The 26,488-nt window shown below is 31.8% G+C and overlaps 2 protein-coding genes across 2 annotated transcripts; one reads left to right on the top strand and one right to left on the bottom strand.

Moving 5' to 3' along the window:
* Positions 1–954: 954 nt before the first annotated feature.
* Positions 955–4,794, bottom strand: LOC122598012 (coniferyl alcohol acyltransferase-like). Its single transcript, XM_043770941.1, has 3 exons — positions 4,364–4,794; positions 1,654–2,220; positions 955–1,368 (listed from the first exon to the last, which is right to left on the bottom strand). The coding sequence occupies exons 1-3, from the start codon at positions 4,787–4,789 to the stop codon at positions 955–957; spliced, it is 1,407 nt and encodes a 468-aa protein (XP_043626876.1). The 5' UTR covers positions 4,790–4,794.
* A 7,893-nt stretch (positions 4,795–12,687) lies between these two features.
* Positions 12,688–21,977, top strand: LOC122604033 (probable RNA-dependent RNA polymerase 1). Its single transcript, XM_043776926.1, has 5 exons — positions 12,688–12,771; positions 15,382–15,918; positions 17,127–18,964; positions 19,129–19,279; positions 21,025–21,977. The coding sequence occupies exons 2-5, from the start codon at positions 15,403–15,405 to the stop codon at positions 21,856–21,858; spliced, it is 3,339 nt and encodes a 1,112-aa protein (XP_043632861.1). The 5' UTR covers positions 12,688–12,771; positions 15,382–15,402; the 3' UTR covers positions 21,859–21,977.
* Positions 21,978–26,488: the final 4,511 nt, after the last annotated feature.

Below are 26,488 nucleotides of genomic sequence, written 5' to 3'. Positions count from 1 at the left end.
CCTTATGACGGCATCGATCAATCGTCTTAAATTTCTCTTATGTTAATTAACCCCTCCGATCCAATTATATATGAAACGTGTATGGGTGGACCCAAATGCCTAGTTACTGTATATATATATATATAGTTGGTGTACGTATAATGTGCTACAAATTCAGTGTATTGACATACATTATGGATGAATATATGTTGCCCAATCTTCTTAATTCTACGGTAACTACTTAATTCTAAAGATTGGGACTTGGGAGTAACCACTTGATTGTACGGACCACTAACCCTTTTATTAATTAGTTTACAATCTTATAACCCATAGTAATTATTAACAGATTGTTTTAGGAGTCAAATGATGTTACATTAAATTTGGACCAAGAAGTTTTTTAACAAGTTAAGGTTTTTTTTTTTTTTTTTAAAGGTGTGTATTATTTAGCTTATATTGTATTAAACGGGTCAGCATTAGAGAGCCCTCACCCTCTATACCTTGTAGGAGTAAAATCTCTCAATTGAACTGCCTAAGGGCACAACATTTAATTGGGATAAAACTTTGTTCCCTCAACAAGACTCGAACATAGGTCTTGTATAACTGAGAGACTTATGTGAGATACCTTGTGCCATTGAGCTATTTGCTCGTTGCCAAAATATTACGAGTAAGTTATATAATATTATAGTTTATTTTAAGTTATAAAATTTTTAATAGAAGACATTTTTTATATAATATGATCATGTTCACTATTCATGTCCCGTACAATTGCAACTATTGCAGTAAAATTAAACTAAAACGCTTTACTATGTAAAATTAAAATATAGTATAGTAATTTCTTTTCTCAATAGCATAAACTTACCGGGTCCAAAATAACTATGAAACCGTACCAATTTTACAAAACAATAATTCAACAGACATATATAGATACTGAATTCTTTTTCATTATTTGTACTGAGAAGTGAGAATATATAAGTCTTAAATTTTAAGGTAATCAGCAGTCAAAGGTTTAAACAAATGACTTGCATGAGCCTCTATGTAGTTCAAATGCTTCCTGGGCAAATGCATATACACAACCCAATCATTTTCGTTGACCGGACTCGCCATGGTCATGACATAACAATCTGTTCTGGCCATTGGCACATGACATGATCCGAAAACCAGTTTCCCCCACCCGAAATCCATCTTGTCCATAATTGAAAACCTTTGTCCTGATGACACCATCATAGAGAATGCCTTCTCAATTCCGGCAAATGATCTAGATATCAATGGTTTTGGCCTTTGATCCTCAACCCAATCTATCAAATCCATGAAGTGTTCCTTGGTAGCTGCACACTTCAAAAACTCATGAACCTTGTTCGCGGCTGAACTCAATGTCATGTCAATTAGATCCTATACAAAGATTTTCATTCAGAGTCATGTCAGCACTTTAAAAATACTTCAGATATATTAACTACTTTGTAATATTTTTTTTCCTATATTATTGTTTTATCCTAATTTCTTCTTTAGAACTTAGTCATTCAATCAAATTTAATGTTTTTTTCTGATTTAATAAACGGAAATAACCATCAAGTACTTATCTTTTACTTAATACATACCGATATACTTAATGTATTCATTTATTTAATATACTCAACACTTAATGGAAAAAAAAAAAGAAACAGGCCCAGAGTTTACCTTTGACTGGATCCCTCCAAACGGGATGGATAAAACATTACCAAAATGTGCATTCATTAGATTTTCTTTCTCAACTCCTTCTCCATCACTTAACCTTCTCCTTCCATCCACTGCAACCGCAACGTAGCACAAATGTTCAAGATAGCCCGAATCCTCTATAAACGAAGCACTAATCTTCCATAAAAAGGAGGTAAACGACTCAAGTTTAGATCTTCGGCATCCATTTTCGCTAGCCAATGTTTGGAGTCTCTTAAGTTGGTCACCCTCTATGTAGTATGTTCTACTAGTAAATGCGGTTTGGTCTACAACAAGTTCATTTTGAGGATCAATTGTAGTGAGTGATGGGATATCAGATATGGGAAGAAACACATTGGTGACTGAAGCTGAGTAGGTGGTCGGGCGCCTAGCATTGAGTATGGAACGTCGAAAGGAGGGCAACAGAGTTGGTTGTTGAGATCGAGTCATATCAGCCCACGACGAGATGAACATGTTGGCTGAATAACCATCTGCTACTCGGTGATCAAACATGCTTGCTATCACCACCCCACCGCATTTTAACATAGTAACCTGAAATATATTTTATGCTCGAAAGCATAATTACATAAATGAAAAATAAACCAAACTTTTGCAAAAGGTGTAACAACATAATATTGATGTATTTGTTGCATATAAGAAAATTTTAGACAAGACTTAATAACTTATTAGAAAGGAGAAAGTATCCGTAAACTAACTAGTTAATAACCAAACCAATACATATATATAACTAGCTAATTAACTCGGGTTCAACTCGGACATATTAATAAAAGTTTCATAAAAACAAATCTTGGTCACTGAAGTTGTGACGAGATTGAGTGTATTCTCAAATATCTATATGATAATTACTAAAACATTTTCTAGTTTTAATAAACAAAATGCATTACCTTCAAGTTTTTTTTAATCAAACATACTTAGTGTACGTGCATAAACAAACGTAACTATAATACTCATAACCGCGAAATAGTATACTTTATGTTTCAAATAAATATAATTAACTTATTAACCCGCATAACATGAAGATAATTTAAAATTTGTTATTACAATTATTTTGATGGTGGAAATTTAAAAAACCATATATAAATTATTAACGTTTTCAAAAGAAAATTATAACATTTTTAAAAACAAATGACATTATAAATAACAAAATCAAAAATGAAATAAACTTTATGAAGAAAAAAGTGTTAGTGACATCACAGATAAGTTAAATAAGAAATAACTAAACTTTAAGAAAGAAGATAAAGGCAAATAAACTATTTTTATTAATAAAGAAAAATGATGTCATAACAATCGTACTTTATTAAATATAGCTAGAGATAAAGATATCATTAAATTGCATTTGAAAAATATTTCTCTTTAAATTTGAGAGTTAATTATAACAAAAATCGTCTTTATTTGTTAACACTTGTAAGTTTCACCCTTATTTTTCATAAGTTACATTTTTAACTCCTGATTTGACTTTTTGTTCACACTTTGTTACAAAAGGCTAACAATTTTGATAAAAAACCAACATTTTTGGTCAAAAAGTACGTATTGGGACCAAAATTATTGATGGATTTCGAGATTAAAACCGTAAATTATAAAAAATATGAATGAAACCTTTAATTTATAAGGACGTGTGTAATAAACTCTATACTGTATATATCATCTTTGTCATGTTATATGAATGTTATATGATACGATGAAATTATATCCATGTAATTAAATAAATTTAAAATTTTTGATTGATTAAATTTATATTTGGATTCTTGTATTTTATAGAAAATATTATATTATACGACACAAATAGAACTATTCAAGGCTAAAGATGAGTTGAATAGTAGTTAAAACAGGACCTTTTTAGTTGAAACATAGTAAACAAGGTGAAAGTAAATAAAAATACTTACGGAGTATTACGTAGTTCACTATCGTGCGTGCATATAAGGCGGGTTATAGAGGTGGACAAAGTGGACGACGGGCCGAGGCTCGATTTTTTAGGGGGCTCGATTTTTTTTTTGTATATATAATAATATATATGTAATTAACTTAGCTCATTACAAATTATAACACTTAACCAAAAACTAAACCATATAATTTAACTTACATAAAAAAACCCACTTACACACCTTTTTACGGATGAAAAAAGTTATATATTTCATTCTTGGAATGTAGTCACAAGTTATTCTAATATCCTTGTAGACTTAGACTACTCTTTAATAAAGTAACAATATAAAATGCTATTACATCTTTTGATTTAATGTATAGAGTGTATAAGTATATCCAACTTATATAATGAATGTATTGAACTGTAATATTTTTTTGTTCCATTAAATATAACTTGTAAAATGATATATATTTTTAAAGATTATCTTAATAATCCTCATAAAACTACAAAGTGATGAAATATGGATTCTACTAAATCTCTTTTTTAATATTATTTTTAAATTTTTTCGCATGTCATTGAGAATAACTTTTGTTATGTTTATTAATATACTATAACTTTTTCATCATTTTATAAAAATAGTTTATGTAGGTAGAACCTTTATAAATTCATACTCGACAACTTAATAACTTCAATAAAATTAGTAATATAAAGTCTAACTTAGGGGTCTTTTTTCTGGCTCGTCTGAGGTCTGTAAATTCTCAGGGACGGCACTGCGTGCATATAAAAGTAACAAATAAATTTAAATTGTTAAACCTGAATAGCAAGCACCCCATGGTGCCTCTTGGGCATTAGCTTCCCCTCAATGCTCTCATCAGGATTGTAAAAGTTAAGTTCTCGGAGCTCAGCGCTAGCTACAGCTTCGATAAACTCGATACCTTTGTTGTTGCAATGAATCTCGGGCTCACCAGCGGTGTTGTAAACAATCTCTCCGGCAAGCGGATAGAACACGGATAGTGCTTGAGATAATGAAATCTTGATGGCATCAACCATGGCGGTGGCATAGTCCGTTGGCTGATCATTTGATTTTTTGTAACAAAAGAAAGAACCCACATCTATTGGTGGCACCAGCAAGTCTAGGTTGGTAAATGGTAGCCAGTGATCATTATGCCATGGTTGTTTTGGTGTCACGACTTCACTCCTTATTAACTTAACGGAGAAATCTTCACTTTTAATAACCATTTCGTTATGAGTGTGTCTTTAGAGTTTAGTATGAGGGTCGGTATGCATGATACATTTATATAACTTCTTGACGGGTACCCGCGCAATGCAACAATGATAATGGTGGGTAGCGATGGAGGTGATGGGTGGCGGCAGTAGGGACAGTGACGACGTGTTATTGATGTAAAAGTAATTGATGTAATTTGGGTAATGTTGTTATTTTAAAGGTTGGGGTATGTATGTCGTAAATAAGTTTAAGTGATCACATGGGTCCACAGATGAAGGTTAGAGGTCATAGGTTCGAAACTTACCAAAAGCAAGTGGAGAAACTATATCTTGTAATCTCATGTGTGAGGATGGTGACTTACCGGACATGAGTTCTATGCGGTGTGCGCTCTGGGTACCAAAATGGTACATGGGACCAGAGGATTCCCACCCATTTACTCTTTTTATTATAAGTATATTAGATTGAGATATTTAATTAAAAATAAAAAAGAAGGGTAATTTAGGTATTTTAAATACTGAAAATTGAAAGTTGAAAATAGAGGAAGATAATTAGTTTTATACTAGACAAATGTTTGTGCGATGCAACGATGTGGCGACGGCGGCAACGGGTGGTGGGGTGGTTGCGATGGTGGTAGCGGTGTGAGAATTAATGCAAAGGTGATTAGTGTAAAAGAGAGTCGTATAGTTATTTTAAAAGTCGAAGGACGTATGTTGTATATAATTTCATTAAGAGTATTATAGGTATCTTAGTTGAATATATTTAAATTAGAGGACGAAAAAAAAAAAGAGATATTTTGAATTTATCAATTACTTAATTAAAAAAGTTGAAAAGAACAAATACTTTATAACGTAGTAAAGATAACGTTAATCGTAAAAATGATCCATTAGGTTTAGTGCATTTCCAGCACGGTCAATGTGTTTACATTGTAAAAATGATCCATCAGATTAAGTGGGTTTAGTGCGTTTAGACTTTAGAGTAAAATTTATGGTTCCTTCCTTGCTAGTTTCGTTGCACGATTAGTCTAATTTGACCGATCCATTAATTATCAACCATTAAATTTGATTATTTCGGGGAAAGCTCACTAAAAAGACTGATAAGTTGTAATTGTACATAGTTTGTTTAGGACATGTAGTCTATATGTTTGTAGAATTTAATAACTTCTTCATTTGACATGGCGTACATTCTAGTTTTATTTTTTTCGATGAAGTTACAAACCAAACATGATAATGTCATGGACTACAATCTATATTATATTGAATCCTACAAACTAAATATTAAATGGATGTTAAAATTTCATAATTTTAATTCCTTCAACAACATTGTGTATAAATGGATTAAATGGATGTCTACGCCATACAATAATGATGGTAGTAACAACGGCGGCGATATAATTACAAAAATAATTGATGTAAAATAAGACGGTGTAATTATTTTAAAAATTAAGAAATAAATACAATATATTATTTCATCAAGGTTATTTTAGTTATACGTGTTTATTATAAAAAGAAAACTTTTTTTAAAAAAAATGGACATTTTGGGTAATTTAAATATAGAGAGTTGAAAACGGAAGGGGATGAATTAGTTTTATAAAGCAGTATAAACTCTAATGTACCTAAATATCTTTATTTTTTATTCATTAGTTTAAATATTTTCATATAATATACCTATAATACCCGTAATGAAATTATTTATAATATACATTCTTAACTCTTAAAAACTACACTACTATTTTACATAAATTACCTTAACATTAATAACCACACTCCTACTGCCACCACCGCCATTGTCATTGTCACCACCACCTGAGACTGTCACCGTATCCGCATTGCGCTACTAAGTGTCTAGTCTACTTAATATGAAGTAATTAAGTATCGTCAACCGTAATACATGAATGATTAATCAATACTACAATATAAGTAAATGTGTTTTTTAACTGAATTTTAGTAATTTTTTAAGATCAAGGTATTGTTTGTTTAGTCTCTTAATAAAAAAATTGTGACTTAATCTAAAACTCTTAATTTATTAAGTTATTATAAGTATCTATTTTTTTTACTCAATAAACAAAAAACAACTACATTAACTTAATCTATATAAACATTATTTATTTATTCAGTCATTTTATCATTTCAGTCACTTAATATATAGTTAAAAAAAAAAACAAACCAACCCTAATTCTCAACTTATTTCTTCTTTTTGTATTGTCTTATCGATCTAACGCCTGGAATAGCTTTTTATTTTTTAATTTTAATTTGTTTAGTTACCTTTTTTTTCCCCTTAAGTTTAATAATAATGTTAATATAACTACTAACTAGTCCTGAATGAAATGTGCTTCCTTTTTATGGTAATGTACGTGTGAAAAAACCTAGCTCTAAAATGCCCTTTCTGTAGACCACCGTCCCACACCGTCGAAATTTCGATATCTTTTGATAAAGTTCTGAGTTATATTATAAGATTTCGTAGGCATGTGGATCATTCATTTAATCATCAAGTGCATGCATAATCTTGATTACTACTTGTTTGGATTGGAATAGTGATTTCAATTATATTAATTAGGCTTGTGGTTTATTATTTAAAAAGCACGTACGTAGCCATCGGTTAGAATTTTTGTAGCCATTACTCTATTAGACTTTCTTGAATTCATATTCATATCGATCATCATCCGTATTCACATTCGTATGAATATCCGTATTATAATTTGTGTTCATATATATTCACTACTATTAATATTCATACAATGTACAAATTGACTTATTGTATAGTGCTATATATATACTGGGGGAAAAAAATCTTCGTAATATCTATACATATGATTACATTATCTTAATATTTAAGTAGGATATTTTGTTGGAGTTTAATTTCATATAAAAAAATAATAATAAAAATGTAATAATAATCATAACTAGAAACATAATTTGATTAGGAATTATATAAATATATTTTTAAAAATATTGTATTATAATTATAGTAAGTAAAGATTTATTACATGTAAAAAAACTATAAAAAAATGATTTAATTATTAAAAAAAAAAAGAAGAAGAAGAAGACACATGTCGATAAAAAGTTACGTCATATGTCACTTAATAGTTTCCATCAATCCTATTTGTGGTCGCAACGGTGTGATGGTTGGGCGACAGTTGGTGATGGAGCAACGTTGAGTTGTGTATATAATTAATGTAAAGGGTTAATGGACGTATTTTAAAACATAAAGGTTTGATAGTGTAATTTAATTATTAATGTTAAGGAGGTAGCGTATGTGAAAGTATTTTAAGAGGGGCCAAGTCAACATTACCAAAAATAAAAAGGACTATTCTTTTTATAATATAGTATATATTGATAAATGTTATTAATTTATCGTTTATGAAAGTTTTCAATTACACATTTACATGTATGACGTTCTTTATAACTAGTTATACTACTTGCACAATAAATTGTGAGCAGGGAGTTGGAAGTCCAACAATTTATTGGTTAAAATTGTCTCCAACACATCTGAATCGAAACTAACTTTAAAAAAAAAAAAAAGTTATACTACTCGTACGTTGCTTAGTTATTTGGCCATAAATATAGATAAACTATAATCGTTAAATATTAATCATTCGGAACTTATCTAATTTTTTATTTGAAAAGTGTCATTATTTATTGTTAGTGTCACTTTTATGAGTTTATCTTGTTTTATTCTTGATATCTTATAATATAGATGATTTTAAACGACCAATATATATATATGAACCTGACTAAACCAATTTAGATTTTTTATCTTGAATATATTTAATCAACTAATGAAATTTTCTTTTTCAACAAGTTTATATAGATGAAATTATATTACTTATAAGATAATTCCGATAAGGCATTAATGAATAAAAAGTTACATCAAAAAGTTAGAACAAACGAAGCAAAAGCAACAAAGATATATGTATCTTCCTAGCTATGTATATAAATTCATAAAAATGATAGAGAAACAGTTGCACGAAAGACTTCACTTTTAATCGGTCACTCAAAAGTATTTAGCCTTGCAAGGTGGTTCTTGCTGATTCACACAGGATTCCACGTATACCATGCTACTTGGGTCAGACTGTGAGAGCGTAAGCTAGTGATACTTTCGGCTACTGGACTTTCGCCATCTAGGGTGTAACATTCCACTTCTTCGCCTAACAGCACGACACTTGTATTGCTCTCCCACAACCCCGTTTCACGGTTTAGGCTGCTCCCATTTCGCTCACCACTACTACGAGAATCGCTTTTGCTTTCTTTTCCAATGACTACTAAGGACTTCGGTTCTAACAGAATAATATCACCAGCAAACATTTCAATTTGCTTTACAATGCCTGTGAGAGAATGTCGAGATCTTCTATCTAATCCCATACCTCCAATAGTGATTCATTTGGAATCTTTACTTAGACTATCTGGAGCAAGGCCTCCCTTTAAAGTCCCTCCTAGGGGCATCTCGCAATACATGGCAGTCCAATTATCAAGGGGCTTTCTCCCATTTAACATGGAGCAAAGTTTTAAAAAATAATACCCCTTTTGTGGGCCCAGTTTGTATTTTTTTTACTTTGGAGGTAACTATTCCATGTGGGTCATGTCAGCTTTTTCTTCACATAGCACGTCGTCCATTTCTCACGCCCCAACCTATTTTTTGATATGAAACGCCCCTCGGGGAAATATTTCGAGCGTTCCAGAGCAAAAAAAGTAAAAAAAAAAAAAAAGACTTTGCTCCGGATAGTCTTATAGCCACCTAGACATTGAGGTTTAGATATAATCTCTAAACTGAATGCCACACAATGAAAGGTGAACATGCGTTGGGAGTTTTGTCCCGGCTGAGTTGCTAAGCACATTAAACCAAAACCTTTAACACAAACATGTCCTCCTAACCTTATTATTAACCTATACTTTAGTTTTTTTCTATTAATAATTGAAATTATACAAAAAAAAGATCACATTGTTAAAACTTTAAAGGAAAAATTAGACCCCACACCAACCTTGTTGTGACATTCCTTCAAAAGCTAACAAATCATCTCATTTATTCTTACTAGTAAATAGTAACTAGTAATTTGTATATGGATTATGATCACGTTTCACGTAAACATATCTTCTGGGAAAATATCCTTAGATCCAGAAGCCCAGTAGCCCAGAATTAGGCTTTTTAATGGATCTTCGATGGATAGTATGGGCTTTACTGAACCTCATGGGCCAGACGCACAAGTTGGATTATAGCAAAAGAACAAAAGTAAAAGCTTTTCAAAACGTGTTTTAGGGAAAACAGACCAACAAACACAACCAAAGATCGATTTTGTATCTTTCAGTTTAAAGCGATATACATCAATATACAAGAGCATGATACTCGCGCAATGCGGTGGTGGTGGTGGGGAAGGCGGTCTATTGGTGTCAGTGATGGTACTATTGGTCATGGTGGCGGTGTCAAGTGGTGTAAGTTGGTGTAATTGTGATAGTAGAAATTTTTAGAAAATAAATGCTTAATAAAGTGTTAATTACTAAAATAAAGGTTTATAGTGTAAATTATAATTCATTAAGGCCAAAACATAAAAAGTTAAGGGTAATTCTAGTGATTCAAAGGTAGAATTACCGAAAATAAAAAGAGACGATTTCTTTTATAAGGGGGTAAAGATTGGCGGACTTGTATGGTCATCAAATGTGACCATGACAATCCATATGTAATTTTATAAAACCCTATAAATATAGTATTATTTTCCTGTAATTTATTTAGTTTTAAAGGTAATTAGCAAATCTATACTCGTGTAATCTAATTTTGTAGTTTAATTTTACGCTTTAGATCAATTATATTTACATCAATTACCACCACCGGTCGTCACCACCATCACAGCACCGTCGCAATGCATAGATGTCTTTCCATCTTTTATAAATTCCACAACCAGCTTTACAAGTTACATTTACATCAACCTACATCATTCGCTAACACCAATAGTCGCAGCTGTCACCACCCACAGTCTACACCACCAGACTGTTGTCGCGGCCACCACTGCCGCATTGTGGGGTACCATCTTAATCTAACTACTATATAAAGATTATACACCCTTATTGAAAGTAAAAGGAAAAAAATATGCAAGATGACTATTTTATTTTTATTGAATTAATTTACATTAGTCTCTTATCTTCTAAAGTATATTTACCATTTTTTTAAATGAATTACTTTTACATCAATTACACAGTCATTCTTCGCCGCTGCCATCACCACCAACCGCTTACACCAGATAGGGGTGTGCCTAAAGGGGAAGGGGGGGGGGGCAATGACCTCCTCAAAATTTAAATTCTGCTATATATTTTTAAATTTTTCTTGGATTTTTAAAATTTGTTATAGATGTTTAATATTTTGCCCCTTTTTATATTTATTTTTTTGAATTTTTAAATTTTGCCTTGTTCGGAATTTTTTACTAGGTACCGCCTCTTTCACCAGACCAGGGCCACAGTCACCATACCGCTTTATGCGGGGTACTGTGCTAACTATACCTTTAAGGATACAAACCAAACATATAAAAAAGACTTTTTATATATATATTTTTTTCATTTTGAAAACAACTCGAAAGTATACTGTTAATAACTCATCTTTAATATATACTAAAACAAAACCCTTAATTCTAAATCGGAAAAGTAAGGATCATTGATTGAACTTCATCTCTTATTCTCCACCATTAGATCATTTTGATGACATCATCATTAACTAAAGAATGAGTCATTAACACTCTTGATCCTCATAGTTTTATATAAATAAATGTGTCTTATAAAGTCTTTTATATTTATTTATTTTAGTATAATAATAGTACTTCATAGTCTTTAATGTATATAACTTATAAATAAATAAAATCATTCATATAGTATATTATATTTTCATGTATAAAAAGTTTTATATATTTGTATTTTTAATGTTGTGTAAATGATACGAATGTTCGAAATTTTTTTTACTTAGAATGGCTTGATACGAAATTACGAATATTACATGATTTTTTTTTTGATGTGATTGCATAAATTAAAATAAAACCTTTGGTACTCCTAATATGTGTAAAGATATACCGTTATAACTTAAAGTTAATAATGATATGTTGATATGTATTTAATATATCATAACTAATATAATGGTAAAGTTGGGATCTCACCGCCACTCCGTCAGATAGGGTTGGAGGTCGCTAGCTTAAGAGGAAAAGTTTCCTTTACGAGACTAAGGGGTTTCTGGGCATTCACCATTTTTTTTTTACATATTATTAAAATATACGTGTTCCATGAATATTTTTTAGTTTATGGCTGAAAAGTTATATGTTAACATTTTTCAGTAACAACTGACAGTGAACATGATATTATCATTGTGATTCAAAAATTTACAAATATTTATTTAGATATTAATCATTTTCATATATTAGAATTGATTATTGTACCATAATTTTTTTTTCCAATAAATCTACTATCATTACGCATTATATACTTGTATGTCAATTGTACAGTCTGGTAGATAAATAAAGATTTATGATACAAATATGGCTCCTTATACCAAAACCTTTAAAACAAACATGTCATATACTTTATCTTTTTCCAACAATAAATAAATGAAATCGTACAGAAAATCACATTTTTAAAAAGCAAAAAATTTATTCCAAACCAACCTTCTTATCACATTCCTTCAAAAGCTAACAAAATAACCTCGTTTATCGTTATCCATTGGATTGGATCCATTATTTTATCATTCACTGTTTCAATCAATCACCCCCTTTTATCCAACGAAATTTGAGGACGTCACCCTCATGACCTATGAATCCCCCCACCAAAAAAAACATTACACACCAATAAGATGAAGACTCTTCTAGAATAAGATAAGACACTACCTTACACAGTTTGACTTCCCATTGACGATCAAAGTCTGACTCACTCACTCACTCAATATATATACACTTTACAATACAATTATATGTATATGTATACATACATATAAAAAAATTCTTCAGGAAGCGTTACATCGATCATTTATTTATCCGGTGAATCTTTCTATCTATCTATCTATCTATCTATCTATCTATCATTCACTTTTTATTTTCTTATTATATGTTTTTTTTACTGCATTTTGTTACCGATTGATCATTTAGTAAAAAAATTGTGGTAACTTTAATATGCCAGATTTTTACTTAGTCTTGTAGTGTTATTATCTTTTTAATTTATTAATGTTAATGCGGGTAATTCGTCGTATTTTTTTTTTATTTATTTTTATTGTGGTGTCAAGATTATTTACTGATCACTGTGAGTTCTAGTTAATCAATTACAATTATCACATCTTATTATTGTTTTTTATTGCATTGTCAAAATGGTGATGATATTAGTGTTACTTAATTATTAGTTGGGCTTTTATTACTTAGTATAAATCATGTACCAAAATGGTAGAAAGACTAGAAACAGGCGACATATATGTTTTTTTTGGGGTTGGGCTGCTAGAAAACATGTTTTTTTTTCCGGCTGTGATGTGGTATCTTGATATAAGGAATGTATAATTTCAATTATGGCTTGAAATAATCATGCTTCTACACATGACCATGAAATTGAATATTGCTTGAAAGCAATGAAATTTATCCTTATTTGGATCAATTTTGTTACCTGATTAGAAATTTTTCCTAATTTGGACAAATTTTTGTTACATAATCTTAGTTTCAACTTTTTGGGTAACATTGATTTTCCAAAATAGTAAAATGAAAAACCTGAAAGAGTTAATTGCAAGATTGGTCCCTGTGGTTTGTACAATTTAGCAAGGAGGGTCCCTTTTCGAGAATCGTTGCAATGGGGGTCCCTATTTTGAGAATTTTTTGCAAAATTGGTCCCTTTTTGACGGATCCGTTAAAGGTGGCCGTCAAGTGTGCACGTGTGCCGCACGTGTGGGGGTATTTACGTACTTTCTACCCCACAGGGACCCCATTGCTAAAATGAAAAAACCACAGGGACCAATCTTGCAACTTTTTTAAAAATCCATCACTAAATAATACCTTTTAACTTTTCCAAAAAAAAAAAATAATTTTATTAAATTATTAACTTAAATATAATTTTTAACACTTTTTATCTTTTCATGATTATTTGTTGTTAAAGAACTAAAAACATATAACCACTAAAAATTAAAAGGTATCATTTAGTGATGGATTTTTAAAAAATTGTAAGTTTATAAAACTTTTTAAAAAGTTAAAAGGTATTAGTTAGTGATGAATTTTTAAAATTTGTAAGTTTATAAAACTTTTTAAAAATTAAAAGGTATTATTTAGTGATGGATTTTTAAAAATTGTACGTTTACAAAACTTTTTAAAAAGTTAAAAGGTATTAGTTAGTGATGAATTTTTAAAAACTCTAAGTTTATAAAACTTACTTTTTAAACTTACAATTTTAAAAACGCACCACTAAATATTTAAAAATTTGTATAAACTTACAATTTTTAAAAATCCATCACTAAAATAATAACTTTTAGCCAATGATGATTAGTTCAACTGGTCAGAGGCATCCCAGGTTTTACTCAATGTCTTGAGTTCGATCCCTAGGGATGTCAAATCTTGGGGTTTTTTCCTATTCGAATACTTGTAACGGCTCATGGTCAACATCTCGTTGTCTAGGGTACGTGCAAGGCTTCACCATTATACGGTGAGGTTTCCGTGATGTTGCATACCGACTGAATGTTCGAAAAAAAAATAACTTTTAACTTTTTAAAAAGTCTTATAAACTTACAATTTTTAAAATTTCATCACTAACTAATACCTTTTACCTTTTTAAAAAGTTTTATAAACTTACAATTTTTAAAAATTTATCACTAACTAATACCTTTTAACTTTTTAAAAAGTTTTATAAACTTACAATTTTTAAAAATCCATCACTAAATACGAGATGTTGACCATGGGCCGTGATGTCGCATACCAACTGAATGTTCGAAAAAAAAATAATAACTTTTAACTTTTTAAAAAGTCTTATAAACTTACAATTTTTAAAAATCCATCACTAACTAATACCTTTTACCTTTTTAAAAAGTTTTATAAACTTACAATTTTTGAAAATCCATCACTAAGTAATACCTTTTAATTTTTAGTGGTTATATGTTTTTAGTTTTTTAACAACAAATAATCATGAAAAGTTAAAAAGTGTTATAAATTATATTTAAGTTAATAACTTAATAAAAAAAAATTTGGGAAAGTTAAAAGGTAGTATTATTTAGTGATGGATTTTTAAAAAAGTTGCAAGATTGGTCCCTGTGGTTTTTCCATTTTAGCAATTGGGGTCCTTGTGGGGTAGAAAGTACGTAAATACCCCCACACATGCGGCACACGTGCACACTTAACGGCCACCTTTAACGGATCCGTCAAAAAGGGACCAAATTTGCAAAAAATTCTCAAAATAGGGACCCCCATTGCAACGATTCTCGAAAAGGGACCCTCCTTGCTAAATTGTACAAACCACAGGGACCAATCTTGCAATTAACTCAACCAGAAATTTATAAAAACAAACAGATACAAGGTTACTTGCTTAAATTGCATTGAATTTGTGTTTTTTTGTTATATCATTTAAGATGTGATTTTTGGTGTGTACTTTTTTCTTCTGATTATATGTTGTATAATGTGAAATTGCAGTTGTTAAAGAAATCCGTTAGTATGGGAAAGACAGTTGACGTGTCAGGATTCCCGACTTTAGTATCTGCGGATATGGTCAAAACATGGCTGGAGAGATATACTGGTGTAGCGAGTATTGAGGCTATAGATGTTAAACAAAAAAACGGAGGCTCAAGAGCGTATGCAAGAGTCCAATTTAAAAGCAGTGCCAAAGCTGATCACATAGTATACCTGGCTAGTATTAAGCGATTATGGTATGGTTCGTCTTATTTGAAGGTTTTTCCAAAGGATATGGACCTTGTACAGAAGCCTAGACAGTCTGCACTTGAGTTGGAGGACGTAACTCTTCATTTTGGTTGCCAGGTGTCGAAGGAAGTTTTGTCAGTGCTCTGTACAATGAGAAATGCATCAGTGAAGTTTGGGTTTGGGTTAAGGAAAATATACTTTTATGTTTCGGAACTTGATACTAGTTACAAGCTGCAACTCTCATATGAGAATATCTGGCAAGTTCAGCTTAATCGTTCACGAGGTGTTTCCACAAGCTTTCTTGTGATCCAGGTTAGTTTGACTTAGCTCGTATTGTTTAATTGTTTTGGGTGAAAGAATAATATCATAGTTCGCAAACCGCCGTAGTTAGAATATTCATAACTTGCCTTATGCGGCCCTTATTATGTTATACTATGAAGTATATGACACTGTATCCGCATTTTTTACTGCCTGGAAGACCTTAGTTCCCACTTACAACACCTGCACTGTAGATTGGAAGATATCTTGAAGAATACTTAGTGTTTGTAAATATCTAATACATACACAGATAATCTTAGATGGTTCACATTCAGCTACAAGTTGGTAAACAACTGTTGTATTACTTTTATCATTTGGGTTAGGACCAATTTTTTTTCTTCTTAATTTACCATGGATCGGTATAAATCATGTAAGCACTTTAACACTTTCTTATGTAATTTCTACACTCTTAGACAAAGAGTCAAGCTTTTTTTTTTTAAAATCTGAATGGCAAAGATTTACACCTACACAACAACCTAATATTTACAATAATTGTCTCCAACATGACTTGTACCCACAACCTTTAGGTTGATGAGTCACCCCAATACTGCTGGGCCAAATGCCCTTTGGTACAATGAGTTTCTTAGTGTATTATTCTATACAATGCAATAGAATCGGTGTTTAAATAGACCTTAAGAAGTGATTCAGTTTTAAGTCACTTTTTCCAATTATCTTATCTATCTTAGTCGTAATGTATCTATCTGTTAAAGCATTCTAGGTATTAGAAGGAGTTAAGATAAATGAGCGGTTCATCTTTTTGTTAGCCGTAGGTTTGGGTTTTATAATTTTGTATTAACAAATTTATTTTAGCCTCTAAAATTTATGGTGAACATGTGTAGAAACCTTAGAAAGGTTTACGTGTAGCAGAGATAGGATTACATGAGAAAAGGTTTGTTTATGGGTTGGTGGTGTTGAAAGCATGACTGATGGCAATCTACTAATCTTAAACATCTAATAACAATTCAAAATGTTAGGTGGGATTTATGGACTGATGAAATAAAGTGGGACAGAATTAAGGATTTTAAGGATGAGATATGATTAGATTTTCCAGTAAAAAGCGTTTTGCAGAATGAGAAGGTGCACCTAACAACATTATACAGATTTCAAGTTCCGTTGTGACAATTTTGATGCACATCACATCTGGATGTAAATTCTGTATTTATACATTCAATTACTAAATCAGACTGCATTTTATTTTGCAGTTATTTGGCGCGCCTCGAATCTATAAGAAAGTTGAAAACAACGTATTCATCTTCTATGAGGAAATTCCTGATGATCAGTGGGTTAGGACTACTGACTTTACCCCAACTTTCTCGATTGGGCAATCTTCTCACTTATGCTTGGAACTTTCGCATGATGTTGACGATTTGAACTTTGCTCGCTACTTTCCGTATTTTGAAGAAAGTAAACGTCCATTCAGATTGGTGACTGGTCATAGTTATTCGCAGAATCTGGATTTAGTTCCGATAGTAGGTCCCACCCGAGGTTATTATCTTCCATATAATATAGTATTCAAGATTTGTGCCTTGGTTCAGCATGGTTGCTTACCGGGACCCGTACTTAATGATAGCTTCTTTGAGTTACTGGATCCTCAAAGAAGAAACATTGCATCTATTGAATATGTTCTGGAGAAACTGTATTATTTAAAAGAATGTTGTTATGATCCAGTCAGGTGGATAACTGAGGAATACAGAAAACAGAACAGGCTAAGATCCCCTGCAATCTCATTAGACGGCGGTCTTGTCTATGTGAGACGGGCTCAAATTACACCGTCAAAAGTGTATTTCTGTGGGCCAGAGATCAATGTTTCCAATAGGGTATTACGCCATTATGCTGAGGATATTGATAATTTTCTTCGTGTATCATTTCTCGACGAGGAACTGGAGAAACTTTATTCGACAGATTTATCCCCACGTGTAATTGGGGAAAGAAAAACTGCCATTTATAGTAGGATTTTGTCAGTTCTCAGAGATGGCATAGTTATTGGAAATAAAAAGTTCGAATTTCTTGCTTTCTCGTCAAGTCAATTACGAGATAATTCCGCTTGGATGTTTTCTTCAACTGGTAGAGTCAATGCTTCTACTATCAGGGAATGGATGGGTGACTTCAGTAGCATTAAAAACGTTGCTAAATATGCTGCTAGACTAGGTCAGTCTTTTGGCTCGTCAAAGGAAAGTTTGAGTGTTGCGCGCTATGAAGTTGAACGGATTCCGGATATAGAAACTGTAATATCTGGTACTAAATATGTTTTTTCTGATGGAATCGGGAAAATATCTGCTGATTTTGCTAGGAGAGTTGCCAATAAATGTGGCTATGATTTTATTCCATCTGCCTTTCAAATTCGATACGGTGGGTACAAAGGTGTTGTGGCAGTAGATCCAACCTCGTCAATGAAGTTGTCATTGAGAACGAGCATGTGTAAGTTTGAATCGGATAACACAAAGCTAGATATTCTTGCAATTAGCAAGTATCAGCCTTGCTATATGAATCGCCAGCTCATCACGCTTCTTTCTACCCTCGGGGTTCAAGATCATGTCTTTGAGAAGAAGCAAAAAGAAGCAGTAGACCTTCTAGATGCCATATTAACGGAGCCAGTGAAGGCAGAAGAGGCATTAGATTTAATGTCACCCGGAGAGAATACCAATATTATGAAGGAAATGCTTTTGTGTGGCTATAAACCTAATGCTGAACCATTTCTTTCTATGATGCTGCAAGTATTTCGTGCAACCAAATTACTTGAATTGCGCACTAAAACAAGAATTTTTGTTCCCAAGGGAAGAGCAATGATGGGGTGCCTGGATGAAACCCGGACACTCAATTATGGTGAGGTTTTTGTAAAATATTCTGGTGCAGCAAGAAGGCCATTGTGTGATGATCACAGCGGAACTGGCTTGAAAAATAGCAAAATTGTCGTAGGGAAAGTGGTGGTTGCAAAAAATCCGTGTTTGCATCCTGGTGATGTACGTGTCTTGAAGGCTGTTGATGTTCCAGCATTACATCATATGGTAGATTGTGTTGTTTTTCCTCAAAAAGGACCAAGGTAAACTGCTGATTTGTTATTTTATATTGTATTATCTTTCAGTGAACTGTTATTTTTTTTTTAATTAACTGCTTTTTGGAACTCATTCTGGTGATATTCTGTAATTATTATCAGCTTTATTTGGGCTTACAAATTTTTACTTGAACTATTTGTGATAACTATAGGCCTCATCCAAACGAATGCTCAGGTAGTGATTTGGATGGCGATATTTACTTTGTTTGCTGGGATCCTGATCTAATTCCACCTAAGCAAATTGAGCCAATGGACTATACCCCAGCACCAAGTACACAACTCGATCATAATGTGACTATCGAGGTACAGATTCTTTACTATATCTCCCGTGGCTCTCTAATCTCCATGCTTGTTTCCACTTTCTATGATACTGGTCTTGCTCTGTTTCTTGCCCTTGTTTCTATTTACTCTGGTTGATAATAGCTGTTAACTTGTCAAAGCCTACTGTTTTTAAATAAACAAGTTGGGTCAATTTCAGCCTTTTGTTGATCTTTTGGGTTTGTATGGTAAAAAAAAACACATCCAAAAGGTCAAGAGGTGCTCAGTAAATCTCCGGTCAAATTGCAGAGGGGAATCCCAGATGTGTGGCTGCTAACATTTTTTGAAAAATATTTTCCGGCGATTTAGGAGAGTTTGTAAGCAAGGGCAGCCCAACATGTTTTTTTAGCAAGCTGTCTAAGATACCTTACATGGTTAGATCTTACTTATTTTTTTCTTTAAAGCTAATATAAATAACATGGACGTTCATAAGTACTGTTGATGGACACAAACCTACATGAGTTTTGGGCTTGAACCACAGTTAAGAAATAGACATAGGCCACGTTCGTTTACTCGGCTTTACCCTCATGCCCCGTCCACAAAGAAATTGGGTATCATTGCTGTTTTATCTTGCTCTAATCAATTGGGAGATTTAAAATTAGGGACATAGTTCTAAATCTTGATATCTAGACTCCCATATGTGAGAAGCTTCAATGGCACAACCCCTGGGTGACTCACAACACTTTTTCATGTTTTCTTTTGTTTTGGATTTTGTTAATATATTTAAACATCTATAGTTCCACAATCGTAATCTACTTTTTAAATTGAAACCACTTATGAGTTTTTATACAAATCATAATGCACATTGGTGTCTTGTAGACCTTTTTGACCCATTTCCATTAAGCTGATTATTGAAATCCTACCCATATCAAGACATAATATGTTAACTTTTTCACCTCTACTTAATGCTAAAGATATTAGGTAATAACTATGCACATACAATAAACATTGTGGATAGTTTGTTACATACGTTGTACTTTTTTTTGGTACATAGTTTCTCACATTTTGGGACCCTGATCCCAAGGGTTTGATTTAACAAAAATTTGATTGGTAACCGGCTAACTATTCAGCCGGTAATCCGTTACACAAATTGGAAATAGTAACAAGTTACTTACACGTAATGAACAAAATTACGCCAAACACTATCACCGCTCGTGCATAGTTGATTACACTCTAAGATACTAATTCCTTACATATATCTAGATAGCTTTTGAAATTTTACCACCTATGATATTACGAGTATTTACCAACTATATTACCTACATTGGACAAATGTGTAAGTGGATTGCTATTTGATGGAAACCCTAATGGTTTTGACTTTTGACCTACAAGATTGCTTGCGTTGTTAGGCTGCTACTTTTTATGCTACAATTATTATTTTTAGGCAACAATTAGCGATTTGAAAGTTACATTTGATGTAACGCTAATTACAATATGATTAAGGAAGTGAAAGGAATTGGTTAGCCAACTCAACCAAGACTGGAGCCCATTTGAATTAGTTATTAAAATGACCCATTAGAATTGTTGTTAAAATGGCCCATTTAATTGGCTCATAAATTGGCCTATATGAGTTATAATGGCCCATTTTGTCCCGGACCATTTCCAGTCAGTTCCCAAGTCGCCCATTTACCAGCTGTACCTTTTCACTTAGTTTTATATCAGAAAATTTGGAACAAGTGCTTGGCTTTCTCGGAGTAAAAATGTTGGAATTTCTGTCTTGTCTACTTCAGGAAGTTGAGGAGTATTTCACAAACTATATTGTAAACGACAGTTTAGGAATCATAGCAAATGCCCACACAGTCTTTGCAGACCGTGAACCCCAAAAAGCAATGGCTGACCGTTGTGTAGAGCTTGCAGTGCTCTTCTCAACTGCTGTTGACTTTCCAAAAACTGGAGTTCCGGCTGAAATTCCTGCTCACCTTCGTGTTAAGGAGTATCCAGATTTCATGGAAAAACCCGACAAAACAACATATGAATCACGAAATGTAATCGGGAAGCTCTTTCGAGAGGTGAAACACATTGCACCTAACAACAGCCCAGTCAACCCCTTTACACTTGAGGTGGCAAGGGCGACGTATGATGTTGACATGGAAGTGGAGGGCTTTATGGATTATGTTGATGAAGCGTTTGACTTCAAAGAAGAATACGATGACAAACTTGGTAATTTAATGGAATATTATGGTATCAAAACAGAGGCTGAACTTTTAAGTGGCAGCATTATGAAAATGTCTAGATCCTTTGATAGAAGAAATGATGCTGAAGCGGTTGGGTTAGCTGTGAAGTCGTTAAGGAAGGAAGCCAGGAACTGGTTCAAAAAGGGCAGAGAAGATAATGATGTTGCAGATGATGATGTTCATGCCAAAGCATCGGCATGGTATCATGTCACGTATCATCCGAGTTATTGGGGTCAGTACAATCAGGACATGAAACGTCAGCACTTTCTAAGTTTCCCATGGTGCGTTTACGACAAGTTAATTGAAATCAAGAAACGCAAAGCGGTTCGAAGGAATGTTGATTCTGACTGGTTTCAAAGGAAGTTCAGCAAAGCACTGAATGTGCTATGAATACATGTTCTTGGAGTTACCACAGTACTTTTGGACTAGGTTTACCATGTATATATTGTTTATTGTTGAATTGTGTTTCTGGAGTTTGGTTTTAATGTGAAAATTGTCTTTGTTGATCATTGCTTGAAATGTTTTGGTAGTTAAGGTGTTCATGATCTGATAAAACTTCATCCTAATTCCTAATGGATATTAATGCTAGATTTGGACGCTATGTCGCTATGAGTGCATATTTAAAAGGTAGATGCACTTGTTATGTAACGGTTAATCTAAACATTTATTTTGATACAGAAGAAACTATCATTGATCGTTGTATCAGAATTCAGAAGTACTTCATGCATTCGATTAAGAACCCGTTCTCGTTGGAACAGAATCTAGTTTCCAAGATGACTTTTGTCAACAAGTCTAAATTAACTTTTGGAACATGATTATTGCGACAAAATCCATCTTAATCGAGCATATTCGAGTTGTCGATGTAAAAGGGTCTTTAGACAAGACCAAATAGGCCTAGACGTAGGAAAAGTTCAAAGTCCCTGAATGATTTATATCAGATGTTTAGGTTAAAACAAGTAGGTCAATATCATTGGGTCAATTAGTTGAACCATGCCAATACGTTATATACTTATTCAATTATTTTGTTTAGTTTTCAATTCATTCACACTATAAGTACAGTGCTCCATAATGTGAATGCAACCATTTATGGATAGATACCCATGCTCTTGTGTTATGATGGATATTCTCAATCTCAAATTCTCAATTGTGTTTCTTGTTAATTTTACAGTGTGAAGAAATTTAATGTAAAATTTAGTTGTAACTATATTCTCGTATACATTTATTAATTATTTGGTTTTATAAAAAAGGTTTAATATCTTTGGACCCAACAATTCCCTCTCATTTGCTTAAAAGTTGTTAATTCGGAATAAATGGAAAGACCTTAAGACTTATGTATACATATGGGATTGTACTTCTTAAACACTTATGTATACATATAGGATAAGTCCTAAAATAAACAATTGCTCGTGTTTTTTTCCTTCTTTTTTTCTAAGATGTTCGTTAAGAAAACTTATAAAATAAACCTCATGGTGATTATATATTATGATATTAATGACTGAAAAATAAGATAGGTCAAAATGCCCCGGCTAGGAAGGAATGATATAATAGCCAGTGCCACTATACCCAAGTCAATATTTGAGGGTCATTTAAATGAGTATATATTTGAACCAACTTTGTCATCCCAAAATTACATACTCGTATTTTATTTGGTATGCACTTTTATAAATCTGTAATAGTAAATTACTAGCTAATTAATCCGGATTCAATCCAGGCATATTAATAAAAGTGTTATAAAAACCTATTTTCGTTACTTAAGTTGTGACAGTCTAATGGTACTCATAACCTCAAAATAATAGTCTCTATAATTGGTTTACTAACCTGTTTAATATACGGATAATTTATAAATATATTATGAGAAAGTTATTTAGATGATAAAAATTAAAAGACTATGTATAAATTATTAGAGTTTTGGAAAGAAAATAAAAACATTTTGTTTAAAAAAATAACATCATAAAATAACAAAAATAAAAATGAAATAAATTTAAGAAGGAAAATATTTGTGACATCATAAATAAATTAAATAAAAAAGAACTAAGCTTTAAGAAAATTTTTGAAAGTAACAAATAAATAAGTTTTATTAAATGATGATGTCACAACAATGTTCTTTTATTTAGTACAAAGATAAAAGATACTATGGAACGAAGACTTGGTAACCATTAACTTTTTATATAATAAATTTTTTTTACCACTGTATATGAGATTAAGTAACCTTAAGGGATTAGTTTCCTTGAATGTAAGAAACTTTGAATGAATGTCTATAGTAGGAAATAACTAAAGTTGTGTGTATTGTAAGTAAACAACTTTGAAATAATGTTTATTGTATGTAAGAATTTCGTTTCAACCAATTAAAATATGACAAGTGGCACCTGTATATGGTTGCCACGTATGTTTTCTTACATACAATAAACATTTTTTCAAGTTGCTTACATACAATACACATAACTTTAGTTTTTTCCTACTATAGACATTCGGTCAAAGATAGTTACATTCCAGGAAACTAATCCCTAACCTTAATGATACATAATTTATAAGAAATAATTTAGAATTTGGTAGAACTAATTCGTAAAAAGTTATAAATAGTGTATACATTTATATGAATTCTATAAAAAGAAAACGGGTACACGTACGTTTTGAATTTTATAACGATGATTATAAAGTTTTATATAACCTTAATTTAAGAATTTTTAGCTATCATAAACTTGAAGTATATTTTAGGAAGTGATGATTATAGCATGTTAGCAAGTGTTGGTAACCTAACTACTTTTAAAGTCTTCAGATATCCAAAGATGATCAAGGACTTATTTACATGTAATAAATTAACCCTTTTATATCGACTTAAGTAAGCAATTTATGTTAACGTCACACGTATAAAAACCAAATTTGAGTGATTTTAGATTTTTTTATAAAGCTGATGGCATTTGATTTGTATTCGTTGTTAGAGGGATTGACTAGTCTAAGAAAGGGTCGAGTGAAGCGACTCATCGACTAACAATTTAATGTTCATCTATGTCTATTATAGAATATTATACAACCAATTTTCCTACTAAATTCTAAGCCTACTTATTATACAATGAATCATTTGAAACATGATTAAGTCTATTAAAGGACTTGTCAAAGTCCTCACATAAGGGTCGTGACTTCTTGGGGCCTTTTAATTCCATTACTTTGCTAAAATTCGCTTGATGTTAACGGGTAAAGAAATATAAAGAACAAAATGAATTGGAATTTATAACTTTGTCTTTCTTGGGTTAAGGTAAATATATTTGGATGGAGTAGACTTGATAGATAATCAAGAAATCTTCAACCGTTTACATTGAAATCAATTTAAAGTTGTCAAGTCAGTTTTCATATATACTAACGTTTTACATTAACGTTTTATCTCTGACCTATTTATTTTTTACTTAATAAACTTAATAATTAAGAACTTAATCATTCAGTTAAATTTCATGTTTTTTTTAACTAAATAAACAAAAATAACTGTCAATTGCCTATATTTAACTATTTAATACATTCAACATTTAATGATTAAAAAATAAAAGAGGCTCACCAACTTTAATAATAATAATAGTGAAAAAGATAAATCTAACATGACCAACTCACCAATAATGTCCAATGCAAAGGACTTTACCTTGCTCCTTCTCCTTGCAGTTCATGCCAACCATGTAATGGTGTTCATGGCAGGCCGGGTTCGACGCGAAATACCTTTCACCTGCTTTTATCATATTGACCATCAGAAATGATCCATAACTAAATCTAGAGGGTCTAATGACCCAACATTATAATATGTATATCTATAGAGTAATATGGCTCGTATCGGATGAGTTTTACGGAGCATTTGAGAAACTTATAATCAATCAATCTTTTTTTTTTTTTTTTAAATGATATTGAATTAAAAAATTATTGATCAAGATATTTATTAAATTACAGACTCGTATTTGCAACTTTTTGACATATAACTTTTTTTTTCCCCATAAAATATATATACAATGATTCAAGTTTAATCTTTTACTTTTTCTTTTTTTTTTTTAATAGCACCACTTCCGCTTCCTCATATAAAATATCTTTAATTTTATTCATTTATAAAACAAATTAAATTTCCCCTTTTAAACTTTTAATCTAAAAAACTCCAATAACCCTTAACTTAGCATTTTTTCAACCAAAACACTACATCTACCTAAACTATCAAGCTACCATCTTTTTTATTCACCAATTTATATATTTTCATCTGATGTACTTATAATACCCATACTAAAATTATTTACAATCTACATGTCGCAAGTTGCAACCCTTAAAAAAATAACTACAATATCTTTTTTTACATTTATTACTTTCATTGATAATTGTACCGCTAACATTACGTTGGTACCTTTCTCTTATATTTTTTTTATTTTGAAATATGAATTTCGCTGAAAACTGCGTGTCACGATTCAACAGCGGGAGGTCTAGCATACGTTGTCTGAACCGGGTCCGCGCTAGAAGCACGAAGGCACGGGAGGACATAGGAATTAAATTACAGACTCGTATTTCAAATACCCGATGGGGAAAAATTCCCTAATAATCCGTCTGAAGGCACGACGATTAATAAGGGTAAACTCTGCCCCCTCAGACTTGAACCTGAGTATACCCAAGCCAAGCCCTCATAAAGGGGCTTAATTCCTATGTCCTCCTCAAGGCTTGAACACAACACCTAATGCAAAAGGGGATTTTCTTACAACTATTGAACTAAAGCTAAAGGACACGTTGATACCTTTCTAGTATATATAAAAAGGTATATAAGGAAATTGTATAATTGACTTTCATTTTAGGTTTTAATTTAAACATATCGAAATTGATAATGGATATTTGATAAAAACTTACCCAAGGCAAGCAGAATATATGTGTATGCTACTCGTATATATACCAAAAAATACCAATTTAGGTCGGCTCCTCAATGCATATAAATTAGTTACCAGTCAAGAAAGGATTTGTTTTAAGCTACACAAATATTAATATGAAACTTCCAAGACACCCCCAAAATTCT

The sequence above is a fragment of the Erigeron canadensis genome, chromosome 1, assembly GCF_010389155.1.
Source record: "Erigeron canadensis isolate Cc75 chromosome 1, C_canadensis_v1, whole genome shotgun sequence".
NCBI lineage: Eukaryota > Viridiplantae > Streptophyta > Magnoliopsida > Asterales > Asteraceae > Erigeron > Erigeron canadensis.
The sequence above is the reverse complement of the archived record's forward strand: the minus strand, read 5'-3'. Positions and strand labels throughout refer to the sequence as shown.